This window comes from Helianthus annuus, chromosome 10 (genome assembly GCF_002127325.2).
Source record: "Helianthus annuus cultivar XRQ/B chromosome 10, HanXRQr2.0-SUNRISE, whole genome shotgun sequence".
NCBI lineage: Eukaryota > Viridiplantae > Streptophyta > Magnoliopsida > Asterales > Asteraceae > Helianthus > Helianthus annuus.
The window spans coordinates 180,522,750-180,542,324 of NC_035442.2; the positions used below are offsets into that span (position 1 = coordinate 180,522,750).

The following is a 19,575-nucleotide window of genomic DNA, read 5'->3' on the forward strand; positions in this document are numbered from 1 at the left end:
TTTTTATGTACGTGTCAGCGTAAATTTGATTCGGTCTATGTTTTAACGTAAAATATAATATGTTTTCGTACTTATTTTATATATGTTCCATAAATTTTGTACTCAATCAAGTGGAGTCAAATTATGGTTTCATTTCTTTCCTTTTTTAAAAATCTTTAATTAATCCATTTTGATTACACATGTCAAATTTTCCTTTATACCGTCGCGTTTTCTATGTATGATTCGGGTCACATATAATACGTTATGACTGTATGGTAAAAATTTAATTACTTTACGTTTTGATCTAATCGCAATGCTTATACAGGTTACATTGAGTTCAATTGGATACGCTAAAACGTGTTTTCATATGATTAACGAATTACATAACGCTCGAACTAATCCATTCGATATTTGCAATGGACCCGTGCCGCAACGCGCACGGGTTTTATTGCTAGTTTAAGAATCAAGATGGTATGTCGGCTGAATGGTATTCAGGTATAATAGTGCACCATATTGGATCCATGCATATTTTTATAATAGTGCACCATGTTGGATTCATGCATCTTATCAAAAATTGATTGTGAATGTTGACTTTTTTTGTTAGGCCCAGTAAAGATGTTAACATTTTTTGTTTTTGTTCATCTCTGTAAACCTTGTTGCAATTTATATTTTCTTACTTATATTGGTATGAATTATAAATAACTCGTATAGAATAAAGTGAATTGACAAAGAATGTGTCGGCAGCCTTTGTCAGTTCACTTTATTCTATGCGTGTCGTATAAGGTTATACGGCCCGTATATACTATGTGAGAATAAGATTTTAGGGTGGTCGTATATAATGTATACGATACCTTTATACGGGCCGTATAAGGTTATACGGCCTGTAAACTTCGGATTTCTAATTTTTTTAAAATTGTTTCACTCGACGTATTATTCCTCGATACGCGTGCGACTAGACGTAAGATTCCTCGACTCGATATTATATTCCTCGATTCTCGTGCGAGTTATTTGATTCGACGTTATATTCCTCGATTCGCGTGTTAATCATTTGAAACGATTTAATATTCCGTAAAAACTTCTATATAACGACACTAATCTTATTCATTTTCATTCAACTTATATTCGTTTCTTTTATATTTGTGTATTCAAATTTTATTACGGTATCAATGTCGTTTTGGGGTGACTATAACTTTCTGGGTGGTGACTCGGCTAGCGAGTCGAATAAGAGGAGTTATGATATCAATCAAAATAACAATCCGAGTTTGTTTGATCTAAATGTTCCGTTTGATCTCAATCTTGCGTCTGATGCAAGTCAGGATCCTTGGGGTTTGGATGCCTTTCAGGGTAGTTATGCTGGTTGTTATCCACCGTTGCCCGGTAGTTTTCAATCCCTTTATGGGGCCAAAACTGTAATTTACTCTATTCTGAATAATACGATAAGTAAAGAAAAACATTATTGAAGATACATATCCGAGGCCGGACATGATCTCTTAGGACGAACCGGACTCCGCTCTAACGGACATCTCAGATATGTCCATTCCCCCCATACCTCCGAGGACGAACCTCCGTTCAAGTGCGTCTGGACGAATGGCGTCATCTCAGTTGACCATTATAAATACTTCACCAAAGTACAAAGCCAAGTACGATTTTCTGAACCTTCGTCCTTATTTTCTCTCTCTCTACCAATACTTATCCTCACGCCGGAGGGTGGTCGCAGAGGGGCCCTCCCATCTCTGTGGCGAGCCTAACGGTTTTCTGTTTTACAGGACGATTCTCCAGCTCGTTTACAAGATCCAAACCCTCGATTTCAGGCTTCGGCCTTAACTCGAGAATTATAATTCCCCAAATTAATTAGTTGTTTATAGAGCACACTCCTTGACCTAATTATTATGAAATAAAAAACATACACAAATCTAGTTAATTACTTAATTAGTGATGGTGCTGAAGTTGATTAATAAGATCGATATTGTGTCTTTACGTTATGTTAATTAAGCATAGAAAATTGCATCTAAATCTAGCACAACGTGGCATGATCTAAGCTGGATACGAGAGGGGTCCAAAGTGCATATTTTAGAAAAAAAGTAAAGAGAACATTGATTAAGTAGGTCCGAGTGAGACATACATGTCTCAGATTTGGACTGTACAAATGGCAGCACCTCCATGAGTCTTTCGACACCTCTCACTTTCTCTCTCTCTCACTGACCCGCCACCGCTAACCACCGGCATCTATCCTTCTTATAGCATCCATCTCACACACCCATAACAAAGTTTTCATATATTCTCCTTCAAAAACACACACACACAAACAAACAAACTTGTTTTTGATTTGTACTTCATGGCAGGAGTAGTAAAAGAGTTTGACTCTAGTCATGATATGTTCAAAGTCAGAGAAGAACCCAAGGTCGTTTTTAATAATAAAGATTTGTCTGAAGAGATGATGAAGATTAAAGAGGAACCCATGTTAGTGTTTGATGAGCATGAAGATTTTGTTGGTGGTGAGGAGGCACCGAAGCCGATTGAAGGGCTGAGAGACGGCGGACCTCCGCCGTTTCTCAAGAAAACGTTTGAAATGGTGGATGACCCAACAACAGATTCAATTATTTCATGGAGTAGTTCTAAAAATAGTTTTATTCTTTGGGATCCTCATAAGTTTTCTACTGATCTTTTGCCGCAGAGATTCAAGCACAATAATTTCTCTAGCTTTGTTCGTCAACTAAACACTTATGTAAGTAATTATTATCTTGTATTGTTCTTCATTAACTTTTTTTTTTCTTTTTTGTTGAAAACTACAGATTTATTATATTTTTTAGGAAAAGTAATAAAGGGCATACGTTATCAGTTGCTTTTTTAATATATTTGTTAATGTTAATGTTAAATTTATTGAAGTCTAATTATTTAAATAATTAAACATATGGAATTTTTTTTTTTAGTTGTGGTTTGTGATTTTAATTTATTCTTTTAAATGATGGAAGTTGATCTGGTAACAACAGCTTATTAGCAAAACCCTATTTATAGGATTCGATTTTTATGTGTTGTGTGTTAATCTATATGGGTTTGGTTCATGTTCATTTTTCATTATTATTTTTAAAATTTTTAAATTACCAATATAGGTACTTGGCCTACCGGTACATGTACATCTTGGTTATTTAAGGTTCCGACACAAGTGGTTGCGTGTGTGACTTTGCTATTAAAAGAAAATTATGCTTTTAAAGGTTTTTTTTTTTTTTTTCCTAAATAAGTTCATCCCTAATTAACCAGACAGGTCCATTCCATAACCCTCAAATTAAAACCCTTATTTTTATATGGAGACGGGGGGATTTTTTTATGTGTTATATACATGATTCTTTATGTAAAAATGGTTTACTAGAAAGATAGTTGGACCTTTTGTCAACTTAAACAAATAGAACATATATTCAAGGTATTTAAGCTTATTTCTGCATAATATGTGATGGTTTTTTTAGTGTAAATCTTTGTTGATTTAATTTGCCTGCCAAATTTTTGTTGACTAGCTTATTTGTTATAGAGGTTCAAGAAAATCGATCCTGACCGATGGGAATTCGCAAACGAGTTTTTCCAAAAGGGTAAGAAGCATTTGTTAAGAGACATAAAGAGGAGAACAAACCAGCCACAAAACACACAAAAACAAGAGGAAATCAGGAAACAAGAACAACAACAATGTTGTGGTCATCAAACAAACTCTACAATGGAGACCGAGCTAAAGAATCTAAGAAAAGAAAGAATCACACTTAAACAAGAGATCTTGAAGATGAAACAGCAACAAGAGAACACCGAAAAGCATTTGGAAATGGTTGAAGAACGTATGCTAAGAATGGAGTTCAAGCAACAGCAGCTGTTAGTTTTCATGTCTAAAGCGTTTAGAAATCCGATTTTCGTTAAGCTTTTGCAACATCTGGTGCAAAAACAAAAAACGGGAAGTGTCGAAATGTGCAAAAAGCGAAAACTTGAGCAAATGCTAGACACTGATGATCTCGATCGTTTTCAAGAAATGTGGAATATGATTGAACCTGATGCGTATACTGTGTTGTCATCAGATGGATCAGTAAGCCCGCCTGAAGATCAAAACACGAGTGACAAATCTGGATCCAACGGTTCAGATTACAATTCGGAAAGCTTTATATTGTGGGAGAAACTAATGGAGGACGAACTGATATTCGGCGGTGAACAATCGGGTAAAGATCAAACAGAAACTTATCTCCAAGAGTGGGAAGAGTTAATCCCAAAAGCTTAAGGGGGATTCTGATGCATTCATGTGATCGTTATCATCGGTAACATGATAAAGAGCATCTGGTAGGGTGCTGCAGTGATCGGGTAAGCTTTATCTTCTGGTACTGGGCAGTTGATGTAGATGTAGAAACAAATGGGGTACAGTATAGGTGTTTGTGTGTGTGTTGTGTTTGTTTTTGTTGTATTTTGGTTGGGGTCTTGTAGAAATAACGATGACAATAAACTCCTTAGTTTCTAGTAGAATTTAGGGTTGTAAATCAAGGTAGTTCTCCATGTAAATGAGTTAGTTTGTGTTGTATTTCATAACTGACGAGGTAATTATATGATCTTTTCATTGTTTCTACCACACAACTGAAGTATTATTTATCTACTTAACTTTAAAGGCAAAAGATCAAATACAAATAATCTTAACATACTAAACATACAAATTGAAGGAAAACCCAAAAAGACAAGGTGGCATTTTTGTAATTACCACCAATTATCAAACTTACAACCAAAAATACCTAAAAAAACACAATTTTTTTTTAACATTTTTTATTAAAAAATCGCTACATTTCGTTAGCAAAAAAGGAAAAAAAAAAATTTTTTTGCTGCTACTAAAAGTAGCGATTTTTTAATAAAAAATGTTAAAAAAATAAAATAAAATAATTTGTGTGTTTTTTTTTTATTTTTTTAGATTTTTTTAGGTTTTTTGTGGGTTTAGTTTTTAGCATTTTAGCTTGGGGGGAGGGGGGGTTTAGGTTTTTTTAGGTTTTTTGGGGGTAGGTTTTTTTTAGGTTTTTGGGGGGTGGGGGGGGGGTGGTTTAGGTTTTTTTTTGGGGTGGGGGGAGTGGTTAGGTTTTTTTAGGTATATTTGTAGAGTAACTTTGATAGTTATTGATAATTACAAAAATGCCACCTTGTCTTTTTGAGTTTTCCTTCAATTTGTATGTTTAGTATGTTAAGATTATTTGTACAAAAACTTTACCCTAACTTTAAATAGACTTAAATTATGTACAATATTGGTGATCTTTCGGTAATTAACGTTGAGTAGCCTAAACCAACTATCACCTAAGACTATTACTGATCTGAAAATTACGACTTAAGAGTTAAGAGTTGGTGATCCTTCGGTAATTAACGATGAGTAGCCAAAACCACAAAAATGACCATCATCTAAGACTCTTATTTGTTGGTGATCCTTCGGTAATTAACGTTGAGTAACCTAAACCACAAAAATGACTATTATTCGTTGGTGATCCTTCGGTAATTAACGTTGAGTATCCTAAACCACAAAAATTACGACTATCACGTAAGACTATTACTGAGCAGAAAATTACGACTATAATCATCTAAGACTATCACTTGACGGGTTACAAAGGGCTCAGACACGTATAAGTCAAGGGATCAATGAAGTCCAAGGGATCAACGACATGTATAAGTCCAAATTTGGACACGTATAGGTTCTAATTTGGTGGTTGTACGCAGGAAACGACTAACTACCACCAGTCTTTTGATAATTCGGCGCTAATACTAAATATAACATATCCGGGTACAGTAACCCTTTCTCCTGACCAGGGGCGGACCTACTCTATGAGGTGGGTGGGCGGCCGCACCACTTGAAAAAAAAATTAGTGGTATTTTCCGAGAAAAATTCCGATCGCACCCCTTGGAAATTTTCGTTCGCACCACTTAGAAAAAAATGTTAGGAATTTATATAAAAAAATTGTGAACACCAATTGAAACCCGACCCAATTATGTAAACAAGTTAGTCCACTAACCACTTTAATAAAACTTGAATTCCTTCCATCAAGTCTAATAAGTTACTATCAAATCAAGCCCAACTCAAATACAACTTTAATGAAACAACATCAGTCCAGTTTACAAAAAAACCCAACCGACTGCCAACTTATGTGTGACTCCCGCCCTCCCTCTGCCTCACCTCACTGCCAGCAACCTGCGACACCCCCACCCCCGACGACGACTGTAACATTCCCGCCCTCCCTCTGCCTCACCAAATACAACTTTGATTATATGATTCTAGTATAGGGTTTGAAAAGTTGAAATTTAATACTTGAAAATTAAGGAATATTGATGGTTGAACACTCAAATATTTTATTTTGATGTTTTTTTTGTTTTACATGACCCGACCCGAATTTTTTATTTATATATCTAGACGGCCTAAAATTTTTAAAAGTATTCCGCACCCCATAAAAAAATTCATGGGTCCGCCACTGTTCTCCTCAATAGTATGTCGCTAGTTTTGAAAATAAGATTTCATATATTTTTTTTTTAAATCCCAAAAAATATAAGTTCTTATTTCTTTTTCTTTTTTTTTTTAGTTCTACTTTCATATATCATTCTCTTTTTTGGAACAACATGGTTAGTTTTATTAAAAAGACTTAGCAAGATGCCCAACACGTGGTCATGAAACGTAAGGCCTCAAACCGGACACACAGTTGGACATCATCACACAAGTAGTTCAAAAGATTGTACTCACTAGCGACCAACTCCACTTACACAGTCATGTCCAAGTTACAAATTTGAACGAGTTTTCAAACGAGGTTTCTTTATCGTAAACTATGAACTAAATCCTATAAACTTTAAACTATACAAAACTGGCCATATATTTTAAAATCATGCACTTGATGAACACTACATGAGTTAAGGCTATGGGGTGTGTGAGCTATGAATGGAAACATTATTTCCACATAGGATCATTAATTGAATGGTACACCACCCCCTCCTTGATTTATGGTGGTTCCCATGGATTAAACCACGATTACCACGACCCTCCCATTTGATAATTTTAAGACAAAAATAAATTTAAAATATAAAGGGGCTAGTGGTTTGGGTTATGATCACACCCTTATAGTAATGGTTTTAAATGGTGGATAAAAGATGGATGACATAACGTCTATGTGGAGGGTCATGGTAGTCATGAGGGTCATGACCACACCTAATAGCCTAATACTAGTTAATACTTTATTAGTAGAATGCTAGCATAAGATACAAAACACAAGTACTGATTTAGTTGTTTGCTAATACTTGATTAGTAGACTACTATCATAATTACCTGTCCATATTTGGATCCAATTAGAATGTGTTCCAATGTATCATTTCATTGTATGTTAACTCTCCATAGTAGTCGAATTTTCCCATTGCGATAAAGAATAAGGGAACACCATAGTCAAATTTTCCCATTGTGTTGTTGACTTCGCTGAAACGTACAATTTTAAACAAGTATTTTATTGTAAATCGTCATCGTCGCCGCATCGCGCGTGTAGCCAACTAAATTAGTACATAATTGAAAGCATGAAGAAAAACATATACACGTAATGTTGGCGTTTCACTTCAAAATCAAAATGAGAGAGAAATTCAAAATCAAAATGAGAAAGAGAAACAATGAAACGAACATAGTTCGACATACACCCCTTCCTTGACCATTGTCTAGTTTCTCTCTCCCACGTCGCCCATCAGGGTGTAAGGGGTGCTCACCTAATAGGTGAGTCCCCCCTCTTACACGTAACCAACCAGAATAAGCCACGTCAACTCCCCTCTAACACTCCCCTAATACCCCTTTTTGATGGCGGCACTCCCCTATTAGGGGAGTTGGTTTCGAAAGTTGTGCCATCTCCGAAAGATGGTTTCGAAAGTTGTGCCATCTTCGAAAGATGGTTTCGAAAGATGGTCTCCCTCGAAAGTTGTGCCATCTTCACGCGGTGAACCCACACCCAAAACCCACCCCGATTCGGGACCCCGCGGTGATGGCGGCGGTGTTCCCGATCGGGGAAAGGCCTCACCGAAACCCCTTACCGAGTACGCCCCGGACACCCTCAACTATCTTATCCATTTCCTTCTCTCTCTCTCTACCACGTGTTTATCCCCTCTCTCTCTAACACGTGGCGTTCCCCTCTCTCTCTACGACCAGTCAAACGTAAAATCATTTTTTTCCTGAAGTTGTCGAATATGACTTCTATCACTTTCAATCCTTCAGACTATGGGTTCTGGAGTGGCTTGGATTGAGTTATGGCGTTGCTCGACACGTGACAGATGGTGTAGGTTTCAACAGTTCACACCCAAAAAAGTGAAGGTGAGGAGGGGCGTGACCAGGCTGACGTTGGGGAGCCATGTGACACCTAATATTTTTTTTTATATTAATCATAGAGTTTAGTAAAATAATTAGAAAAACACATTTTATTTATATTAAATAACTACAATAAAAAAATATATTACATTACAAAAAAAATCAATCATTTTCATCTTCATCTTTATCTTCATTGGAGTCGAATCTAGGAAGTGTCAACGACGGAGTTTGTTTTGTCATCCTCATCCGACGACGGAGCGGAAATATTATTATCAACGGTGGCGACGGTTGTGAAAGCTATTGTTGAAGATTCAGATGAAGGGACTTCCCAACCACAACCCAAACGGAGGAAGTACATAGTTCGTGAACGCGAAACCGCAAATGATTTGCTGGTAAAAAAATATTTCTCACCCGAACCAACGTATGATGAAAGCATGTTTAGGCGTCATTTTCTTATGAGTAAAAATTTATTTTTAAGAATATCAAAGGATTTAGAGGATAAGTATCCTTATTTCCAACAAAGACCCGATGTGCGTAGTAAGATCAGATTTACCACGTGGCAAAAGGTCACGGCCGCCCTAAGACAAATGGCTTACGACAATAGTTCCGACATAATGGACGACTATTTAAAAATGTCGACACGAGTGGCTAGGGAAAGTTTTCACAATTTTGTGCGTGTATCATTGAACTATATATGAAAAGATACTTGAGAAAACTGACGTAACAACTTTTGGAACATCACGCTGAATACCATGGTCTCCCCGGGATAAGTAGTTTAGATTGTATAAAATGAGAGTGGGAACTTTGTCCGACTGCATGGCAAGGCTCTCACACAAGGGGATATCATGGAATGCCGGCTATGATTCTTGAAGTTGTTGCATCACAAGATCTTTGGATCTGGCATGCATTCTTTGGTATGCCAGGTTTATATAACGATATAAACATTATACATCACTCGCCCCCTTTTCATTGATCTAATAAATGGTGTTGGACCAAAAGGAACATTTATTGTAAATGGCGTTGAATACAAGTATGGGTACTGTCTTGTTGATGGAATTTACGCTGAGTGGGTTGTCTTTGTGAAACCATTTTCAAGAGAGGGAACACTAGATTCTAAAATAATAAAGCTTAACAAAGTTCAGATGGCGGCACGCAAAGACATCGAGCGAGTATTTGGTGTTTTGCAGAAAAGGTGGCGCATTTTGAGCATGCCTTGTAGATTGTATGAAAAATATCAAATAAGAAACGTGATGTACGCGTGCATCATTCTACACAACATGATTTTAGAGGAAGAAGGGCGTATAATAGTTGAATATTATGGCGAGAAAACCGCATCAAATAACGAATACATTAGTAACGAAGAAAGAACGCAAAACCAAAATCTAATCAAGTCAAAACAAATAAGTTCAAACCTTCGAGCTGATTTGGTACAACATGTTTCGATATTACCAAGATTCGACTCAATGGAAGATGAAGATGAAGATGATTGATTAATTTTTTTTGTTGTAATGTATTATTTTATTGTAGTTTTTTTTAAATTACTTTATTTTAATTCTATGATTAATATAAAAAACCCAAAGACAATTAAAAATCTATCCATGTGGCAACCCCACGCCGTTAACTCACGCCCCTTCCACACCCCTCTTTTTTAGGTGTGGAGTTGTGGAGCCCACAAATGTCATGTGTCATGTAAAGCCTCCAATCTAAGCTCCCACTCCTTATAGTCTAAGTCTAATGTTGAAATCAACATATTCATATTGTGGAAGAACTTATATAGACGGGTCAATTTAATTAGAGCATCAAATTAATTAGCAAAGTTGGACAAGTTGAAGATACCCGTATGTCCGATGTCGTATATACAATTTCAAAACATTTGCCTAGTATAGTTGTAAACAAGTCCTTTTATTTTTCCACAACATTTTTTGTAACAAAATCTGAAAACAGAAAACGTTTTTTAAGTAGAGAATTCTAAAAACTAAGAACCTTATTTTCTAAATATGACCCTGAATTTTTATAAGTATTTTTCAAAGAATTCGATTTTATATTTAAATAAATCAAAAGCTTAATTTACACTTCTTATTTTAATTCAAACATCTAGGTTTTTCCATTAGAGATTTCTAGGTCAGATCATTGAGCATGGGGGAGGATAGTCTCCAAAGGACTATCCTCCACATAAGCACCACGTAGGCAAAGGAGAAGACCCTCCCCTTGGAGACTATCCAAGGGTGTGGGGATGCTCCTCCTCCATTTTTTATTATTATTTATTAGATTTAATTAATTAATGAAAACGAAGTAAATAAAAATAAAAAAGTTACATTTAAATAAAACCTAAAAAAACAACAACCTAAGGTTACATTAAAAAAAACACACCTAAAAAAACCTAAAGTTACATTTAAATAAAAAAAACACACTTAAAAAAACCTAAAGTTACATTTAAAATGGGACGGTCTTCCGGATGACGAAAACGGGTGTGAACTTGAGTTGGAGTAGTTTTTTTTAAGGTTGGGAGAGGTTTTTTTTATAAAAATGGGAGAAAAGTGGGAGTAGTTTGGTAAAAAAAGTGAGGTGAAAAGGGGGTTGAATTTATAGTGGTGTGGTGAATTTTTTTTTTTTTAAAATGTTGCAATATATATTAAGGAGATAGAGATAGAGGGGCCCACCAATGAAAAAGGTAGCCAATCACATGGATCGTCTCCTCCGTCTGTATTCCGATGTTGGCGACGCCGACGTGCCCAGGGGGCGATGTGGGACGGGGCTAAAGGAGGGGGACGTGTTAGGTTTTTGGCTATATGAAAAATGTGCCCATCCCACATCGGTGCAAGGATGAAAGCTTGGGAGGACTACAAGCTTATAAAAGGAGTCCAAGGCTTCGGTTTCAAAGTGCCCCAACCAAAAAATACACTTGAAGTGTTTGGTTCTTTCTTTCTTTTCTAGTTCTCTTGTCTTAGAGTGTAGGAAGGTTTTGGTTAAACGCTTCGGAGAAGTGTGGTTGTAATTGGGCGGGGGGAGGCTTGAGAGATTAGTCTGTGTGATTGTAAAAATTTGTCGCATAGTGGATCTTTCTCTCTGGAGGCCCGTGGTTTTTCTCCGGTTTTGGAGTTTCCACGTATATTCTTGTGTTCAGTTATATTTCTCTATTGTTAGCTTTGGGAGGGTTGTTGGGATTCTTTGAGACCGCTTGTTTCCCAACAAGTGGTATCAGAGCTCCAGGTTTTGGGGGAGGTCTCGGTTTTGAAGGTTCGTAGTATGCTCTGTGGTTGCAGCTTAGTCTGATCTTCCACATCAGAAACGAATTTTCTTGGAGGGTGTCGTGGTATTTTGAAGGTTCGTAGTATGCTCTGTGGTTGCAGCTTGGTCTGATCTTCCACATCAGAAACGAGGATTTGGTTGATTCGGTTGACTGTTTGTATACGGTAGAATTATACGCGAGCCGGATATACGCATTTTATCCTAGGAAGGTTCTGGCTAGGAAAGACTTGGTACTTAAGTGTGTCCATTGTACCCACCTCTCTTTCCTGGGAATCCTTTGTTGGGTGTACTGCTTATAGGCTTGGTGTTCTAGTATACAATACTGTTTTTGAAGATACGGATACGATGTCGAAATACACTCCCATGAGGTTCGACGTAGAGAAATATGATGGAAGAATCAACTTTGGTTTGTGGCAAGTTCAAGTCAAGGATGTGTTGATTCAATCTGGGTTACACAAGGCGTTGAGGGGGAAACCGACCCCTGGTTCAAGCAAGGATTCAAGCGGAACCAGTAAAGACGATGATGAAGAATGGGAAGATTTGGATTTGAGAGCGGCAAGTGCGATTCGTTTGTGTCTAGCAAAGAATGTTCTTGCAAATGTGCATGGGATATCAACTGCAAAGGATTTGTGGGAGAAGCTTGAGCAGTTGTATCAAGACAAAGGCATCTCAAATCGGTTGTATCTCAAGGAACAGTTTCATACCCTTCGTATGGATGGAGATACAAAAATTTCAGATCATCTAAGTGTTCTTAATAATATCGTGTCAGAACTGGAGGCTATTGGAGTAAAGGTTGAATATGAGGATAAAGCACTGAGGCTCATATTATCTTTGACATCTTCCTATGAGCATATGAAGCCCATTCTGATGTATGGGAAAGAAACCCTGAAGTATGCGGATGTTACTGAGAAGCTTTTGTCTGAAGAGAAAAGACTGGGTAGTAGCGGTCATACTTCGTCAGAAGGAACGGTTTTAATATGCGGGAACGGGAAGAAGAAGCACCCACAGAAGATTCCTGTATGCTGGAAGTGTGGACAGTCTGGGCATGTCAAGAGAAATTGTCCAGGTGGAGCAGATTCGGCAAGCAGCTCCAAGACAGCTAACAATGTCGCCGTCGTTGACGGTGATGATTTCTTTTGAAGTTATGTCATCCCTATGGTATGCCCGCGCTACCATGAAAGGGGATGCAATTTGTTAGCGGGTTCACGGATTTACACATGGGCATTGGGTTGGCATAGATGCAAGATGTGTGGTGAAAAATTGATGTTGATGGCTGATGAACTTCCGAGTATGCCAAGCGGGGAAGTTGCACCATAAATTTTCAGCAGGTTTTTCAACATGTGCCGAGAAGAAATTCTTAGAATGGTCTATTCTAAGTGGAGATACTTTTTTTATGGTGGAGTATGATCGTCGGTTGAAGACGGTGTTCCTTTGATGTGGTTGTTTTTTTTCATATATCCAAGGTGGAGATTTGTTAGGTTTTTGGCTATATGAAAAATGTGCCCATCCCACATCGGTGCAAGGATGAAAGCTTGGGAGGACACAAGCTTATAAAAGGAGTCCAAGGCTTTGGTTTCAAAGTGCCCCAACCAAAAAATACACTTGATGTAACACCTCGAATTTTTGTGTCCAGGGATGTGTTAACACGTGTCATTTGATTACACGTGGCATCCATAATAAATAAAGGACTAATTTTGACAAACCTTGAAAGTATATAAATTCGAGGGTTATAAATGCCAACAAGGGTGAATATACTGTACAATAACCCTAAATAAATGCTTGTACCTTCAAACGAATAAATCATGAATCGTACGGAAGCGAAACGCGGAAGAAAGTGAGAGATTACGAACTACAGGGGTTAACTGTGTCAACATGTTTAAAATTACCTCTGAGTGACCCTTTAACGTTCCCAAGGCTTCGTAACAGTATTATACGCTCACTAGAATGTACAGTATAAATTCCGCGAAGTTCCGTCTTAAAACGAGAGAGTTATACTCAAATTCGTATGAGAAGGGTTAAAAGCGTCAACAGTGAAAGTTAAGGCTTTCCAAATAATTAATAAACTAACCAGGGACTTAATAATGCGGGTAAATAACACGAGGCCCCTATCGGTAAATAACCGAGGGCCAAACCGCAAAGTTACCCTTTCAAACCCGAAAGGTCAGGTAAATCATTACGAAAGATTTCGTTATTAATTACCAGGATTTCGCAATCATGACAAAAGATTTAAAATTTCTGAAATCTTAACCTCTCGCGACCCGCGTGAAGGTTATGGCTAAGTTGAGGCGGGCCGCGAGCCTCCTGTATTACGCGTCTGATATTCAAATCCTAGGCGACCCGCATTAAAATGGCATGGAACTCCCATGCGGGCCGCGTGGGACGCCCAGATGCAGAAACATTGTAACTACTTGACCTTTGGACCCTTTGAACGACCAACAACCAATTAATGGGGCATGGGCACTCTATGCTTGACCCATAACACTTAGGGGACATCTGCCCATCATCCACACTCAGTGTAGCATGAGTTGTAATGATCTTGGAGCCTAAGTTTCACTATAAATAGCCACATTGGCTCATAACAATTCACACAACACAAATCAACTTCTCTGGTCATTCTAAAAAAGCTCCAAGCATCTTTCTCTGCTCTATAAGCAAGAACACACTTCTGTAAGTCGTTCATACTCATTTGGTCCTGCATTTCCATAGTTATAGCTCAAAAACGCAACCGTCGTAACTAACGGTTGTCATTACAATAACTTGCAAATGGTTCAGTCTTATGACGAATCAAAAGTGGTTATGAGTTGGTATTTATGTGGGTAATAAACCTCTAAAAAGGTTCCCCCTGATCACCACTCTAACTATGTCAAATATCGAGTCAAACGTGCGGTTAAAAAGTCAACAAAAAGCTATTTTAGCGATTTATGCATAATCTGTAATATATATGTTATGAAACCTGTTTTGACACTTATAAAACATGATATTAAGTATATAAACTTGTTTGCGCTCGTTTGAATCGACCATTTGCTATATTGAACCGGTTCGGAGCCGAATGTCGCAAAAGTTTGACTTTTGTTTTGACTTCAGTTCTGACCCGTTTTAGTAAGGTATAGATATACCTTAGGACTCTCTTAGGACCAGGTCACATGTTGGTATAAACCTCTGTGGTCGGTTCATGAGTTATCCGAGTCTTTTGCGCAATTCCGTCATTCGCCTAAAAGTTGACCGTAACGGCCTTTTAAAATTAAAACGAGTATTTCGGACACGTGAACGGACCAAAACCTTGCTTATTAAATTATAAGCATGTCCTTAAAGTTTCACGTCAATCCGAGGTCTAGAATGAGAGTTATGCTAATTAGCGCAATTTAAATAAACTTTAGTAATTAACGGCGCAAATAGCATAACACCTATCTAAACCAAGATTCCGTCACCAAAACTTTTACCCACTGTATTAAAATAATATTCTGGGAATTTTAGAGATTTTTAATAATTTTTACCTCGCTCATAACCTGCGGTTATGGCTACGGTTCGGTAAATACCGAATATGCCCTTTTCGGCCAAAACATGAGTTCTACAAGGTCTTTTGACCCGATTCTAGTTGCTACTGATTTTAAATAATAAATAAAGTATTTTAAGCTTTATAAGCTGTTCGGGAAACTCAGATTTCCTGTAGAACTCGAAAAGCTCTTTAAAAGTCTTTAAAAAGGACCGAAAAGCCCCTACGGGGCATAATAATAACTTAAACTCGTTACGGGCGCCACGGAAGGTATCCTACTGATACCACAACCCATTTAGGGCATATTGACTTAGGAAATAAGCGTACGACTCAAATGGTTAACCGTTTCGCCTATTGCGCGCACGGTTCGGCTTATGAAACTAGTTTTCATAAATTAGTCGATACGGGTCAAATTATATTATTTGGACCCCAAAATCCAGAGTGTGAACCATTAACCCATATAAAACAAGTCTCTGAACTTGTTGGGTCAGAATCACACTCCATTCTAGGTTTTCGCCTTCCCGCGCGATTAAAGCATATCTATATATATATATCGGAACCAACCGGTCTAGGCTACGGCCATTATAACGACCCGTTAGGATTCTAAGAGGTTAATTAAAACCTTCGTTCCAGATTAGGAGCCCCAGTAAAAGCTATCGGTGATTTAATCCAAATTAAGGAAATATACTTGCAAAGGTAAATACTTTAACTTATTTCCCCTATATGGGCTTGGGTTACGGTATATTAATACCGCTTGATTGAGCATTATATTCTTCCATCGCTTAGGTGGTTAATTAAATAATATGATCGGCTCATTTAAACAGTTTTGTTGCTTATAAGCCTTTGGGGGGTTTAATGACCGTTGTCCCGGATATCCTTGGCATCATTTTACGAAATGGCCACGACCATCGGCATCCCGGTGTAGGCGTACACCCGGTATAAAGTGTCGACATTAAATTAAAAGACGTAGACGTTGGTTTTTATACTACGGTTTTACGCAAACGTGGTGTGTCTATAAATCTTTAACCCGGCACGACCCGGGCTACTGAACGCATAAAAGAACATGTAAAACGTTCACAAGATTTTATTATAATTTTCCTAAGTTATAAAAGAGTTTGTGCCTTGTGCATTCAAATCAATTTTAATAAACATTTTCAAATGTGTCAGTTGAATGTATTTACCAGTGTAAACTGACGTATTTTCCCCAAAAAGATTAAGTGCAGGTACCTAAACGTAAATTGGCTGGTATTAGCTCCCTAGCGTCGTGATAAGTCTCGCAAGCTTGATTGCAGTATCTGATGGAACAATACTTTATGTTATTTACGATCTACTGTGGATATATTCAACCCCTGTAATACATTTGACACTACAACCAGAGGTTGAAGTTTATATATTTATCTTTAAGCTTCCGCTGTGCATTATATAATTGTGTGGTTTGACTATATTGTTGCCAACATCGTCACGGTAATCCCCCACCGGGCCCACCGGTGAGACACGTGGAAATCGGGGTGTGACACTTGAAGTGTTTGGTTCTTTCTTTCTTTTCTAGTTCTCTTGTCTTAGAGTGTAGGAAGGTTTTGGTTAAACGCTTCGGAGAAGTGTGGTTGTAATTGGGCGGGGGGAGGCTTGAGAGATTAGTCTGTGTGATTGTAAAAATTTGTCGCATAGTGGGTCTTTCTCTCTGGAGGCCCGTGGTTTTTCTCCGGTTTTGGAGTTTCCACGTATATTCTTGTGTTCAGTTATATTTCTCTATTGTTAGCTTTGGGAGGGTTGTTGGGATTCTTTGAGACCGCTTGTTTCCCAACAGGACGGACCCTTGCCGAACCCCATACCCAAAGGTCTCACAACTTTCAAATATTTTTCAAAGTAGAAATCTATCATTTAGAATGACCGAACTTTATAATACTTTTGACAAAATCATATCAAATCTATGTGGTTGACCAGTGCTTGATACTTTTCGAAGCATGTTCGATTAAGGGAGCGAAACTAGTTTTTTTTCTCACCAATAATTTTCTTTTCCAACAATTTTTGTTAAGTTGAAACGTACTATTGTTCAATCTTAAACATTGAACACCAATTATTAACTTTAGAAATGTAATAATCATTTTTTTTACGGCTAAATCACTCGGTTAGGCTTTTGGCCTTTGATCACCCAGGTCACGAGTAGGAATCCTGCGGTTGGCATATTATTAGCAGTTTGAACCGGTGTCACAGTTCGCCCGCTACAAGATTCGACCCTGAGACCTCCCAAACAGGAACCCCACGTAAATGGGTAAACCTTCCCACCTCCCCCAAACCAATTGGTGCGGATCATTGGCATGTAATAATCATTTAACCTCACACAAATATTCTAAAAAGTGTTTAAATCCTCATAATTAAGCGTGATTGTGTGAGAAGCTACCATGAGTTCTCATGTTTCTCATGGGTGTGGTAAAAGCGACTGACGAAACCTAAATTTCTGACAACAAAACACAAGAGCATGATCAGCGTTTCTAAATCTGGATGCACCGTAACACTAAGGCTGTCCAAAAATCTTGCGGCTCGGAGCTCGCTCGATGTGGCTCGGTGCTACCATATCCCTTAACGTACAATACGTACGATATTGTAAAATCATATGTTATAAAAAAGTGTAGGAACTAGATTCACTTTTTATTAAAAATATTACAAAATATATAATAACGAGACTCTCGTTATTTGTAGGAAATTCTTCTAGTACAATACCGGTTACATAAACTAAATAAATAAATGTAATATACAATTTAATTGTACCAATCTTGATTCAAGACGATGTCTTTGGAAACTTCAACCGCACCTACGAGATCGAAACTCCGCTACAAGAAAAGCAAAATTGTTGACGGTTTTGGTTGAGGCACGTGTTCAACACGCTTCCCTTAAAACAGATTCCGCGCCTCCTCTCAGACGGTTCTGTCTCCCAGGGTACAACAATCGGAACAATATGTGTACTATCGGAGATGACTCTCATGCCTGAGATAGCACCGGGTATAATTTGGTGTTCATATTTTTTGTGGAAAAGTAAGAAGTTTTATAAAAAATACTTTAGAGATTAACTTCTCTAGTTTTCCTTTGGAACGAAATAGTACTTCTGTATATATTTTTCTTATCTTTTCACAATGGACCATTATTTCATATATAAATAAGCAAACTTTTTGTGCATAACCACTTGTAACATGTGCTTTAAGAGTTTTCCAAAAAAAATTGATTTTTTTAGTTTTAACCCAAAAGTTTTTACCTTTTGTAATTTTAACCCTACATAATTTGTTTTTTTAACTTTAAACCAAACTTTTCATTACTTTTAACCCAAAGGTTTTTACCTTTTACAATTTTAACACTACATAATTTGTTTTTTTTAACTTCAACCCAAAACTTTTCATTATTTGCAATTTAACTTCACAATTTTTGTCACTTTTACTTTTTCATCTTTGGCAAATTTTCGGTTTATGTATAGTTCTTAATTTTTCGAGTTAATACGACACAACGTACAAGTGTAGTTCAACTTTTTTATGTTTTGTTTCAAATTTTGCAAATTAATACAACGCAACGTACATGTGTGGTTCAACGTTTTTACCTCTATTTTTTCATGTTTGACAGGTTCGTCGCAACACGCAGACCCTAGGTCGAGTCAGTGTTGGTGGTCGATAACCGTTGTGTGACATTAGTACTATTTGACACCGTTTTACACCCCGCCGCAACGCGGCGTGTGCTTTGGGGGTTTTCCAAAGAAAAAACCGTTATGCCTATGGTTGTCGTAACCTTGGCTTTGGGGGTTTCCAAAGAAAAATTAATTTTTTTTACTTTTCAACCAAAAGTATTTCGTAAATTACTTTTAACCCAAAACTATTTGTTTTTTTACTTTTAACCCAAAGTTTTTTATCTTTTGCAATCTATCCTCACAACTTTTTTTTTACTTTCAACTTTGTTCCTTTACAGTTTTCATTTTCCGCAAATTTTTCGCTTTATGCTTGGTTCTAAATTTTGTGACTTAAGGCATCGATGCATGCGTCTTTGGTTTAACTTTTTTCCGTTTCATTCTAATTTTTGCGAGTTAACATGACGCAACGTGTGGGTGTGGGTGAACGCTTTTACATCGTCTATTTTTCCCCGTTTGACAGGTTTAACATAACTTGCGGGTCCTAAATCGACTTAGTCATAACTAAAGAATCCCCGTCGCATTGCGGCGGGTCTCAATTCTAGTTGTGATTATATATACACCAAAGTTTTACAATTAAAACTCATTTAATCTTGTAATCAACAAGATAGTAAACATGAATTAATGTTTTTAATTACAAGGTAATCAATCTTGTAATAAACATGTCTTAATTGTATTAAAACGAAAATTAAAGTGGTCAAATGTAACTCTGATATCAATTCATGACATTCTAGTAACCGGTGAAGACCGAGTTGACTGGTTGAACCGAATCGCGCGTACAAGTGCGCACCACAGTCAAACACGCTCCTACATGGAGTCGCGCGCCACACGGATGCCACTACGCATACCAGGACGCCACCTGGTCATGTGCCATCCAAA

General features: G+C 37.4%; 2 protein-coding genes across 2 annotated transcripts; both read left to right on the forward strand.

Moving 5' to 3' along the window:
* The first annotated feature begins 2,101 nt into the window (after positions 1-2,101).
* On the forward strand, positions 2,102-4,561 carry LOC110886977 (heat shock factor protein HSF30). Its single transcript, XM_022134867.2, has 2 exons — positions 2,102-2,704; positions 3,503-4,561. The coding sequence occupies exons 1-2, from the start codon at positions 2,315-2,317 to the stop codon at positions 4,226-4,228; spliced, it is 1,116 nt and encodes a 371-aa protein (XP_021990559.1). The 5' UTR covers positions 2,102-2,314; the 3' UTR covers positions 4,229-4,561.
* A 4,576-nt stretch (positions 4,562-9,137) lies between these two features.
* Positions 9,138-9,777, forward strand: LOC110883613. Its single transcript, XM_022131335.1, has 2 exons — positions 9,138-9,201; positions 9,287-9,777. The coding sequence occupies exons 1-2, from the start codon at positions 9,138-9,140 to the stop codon at positions 9,775-9,777; spliced, it is 555 nt and encodes a 184-aa protein (XP_021987027.1).
* Positions 9,778-19,575: the final 9,798 nt, after the last annotated feature.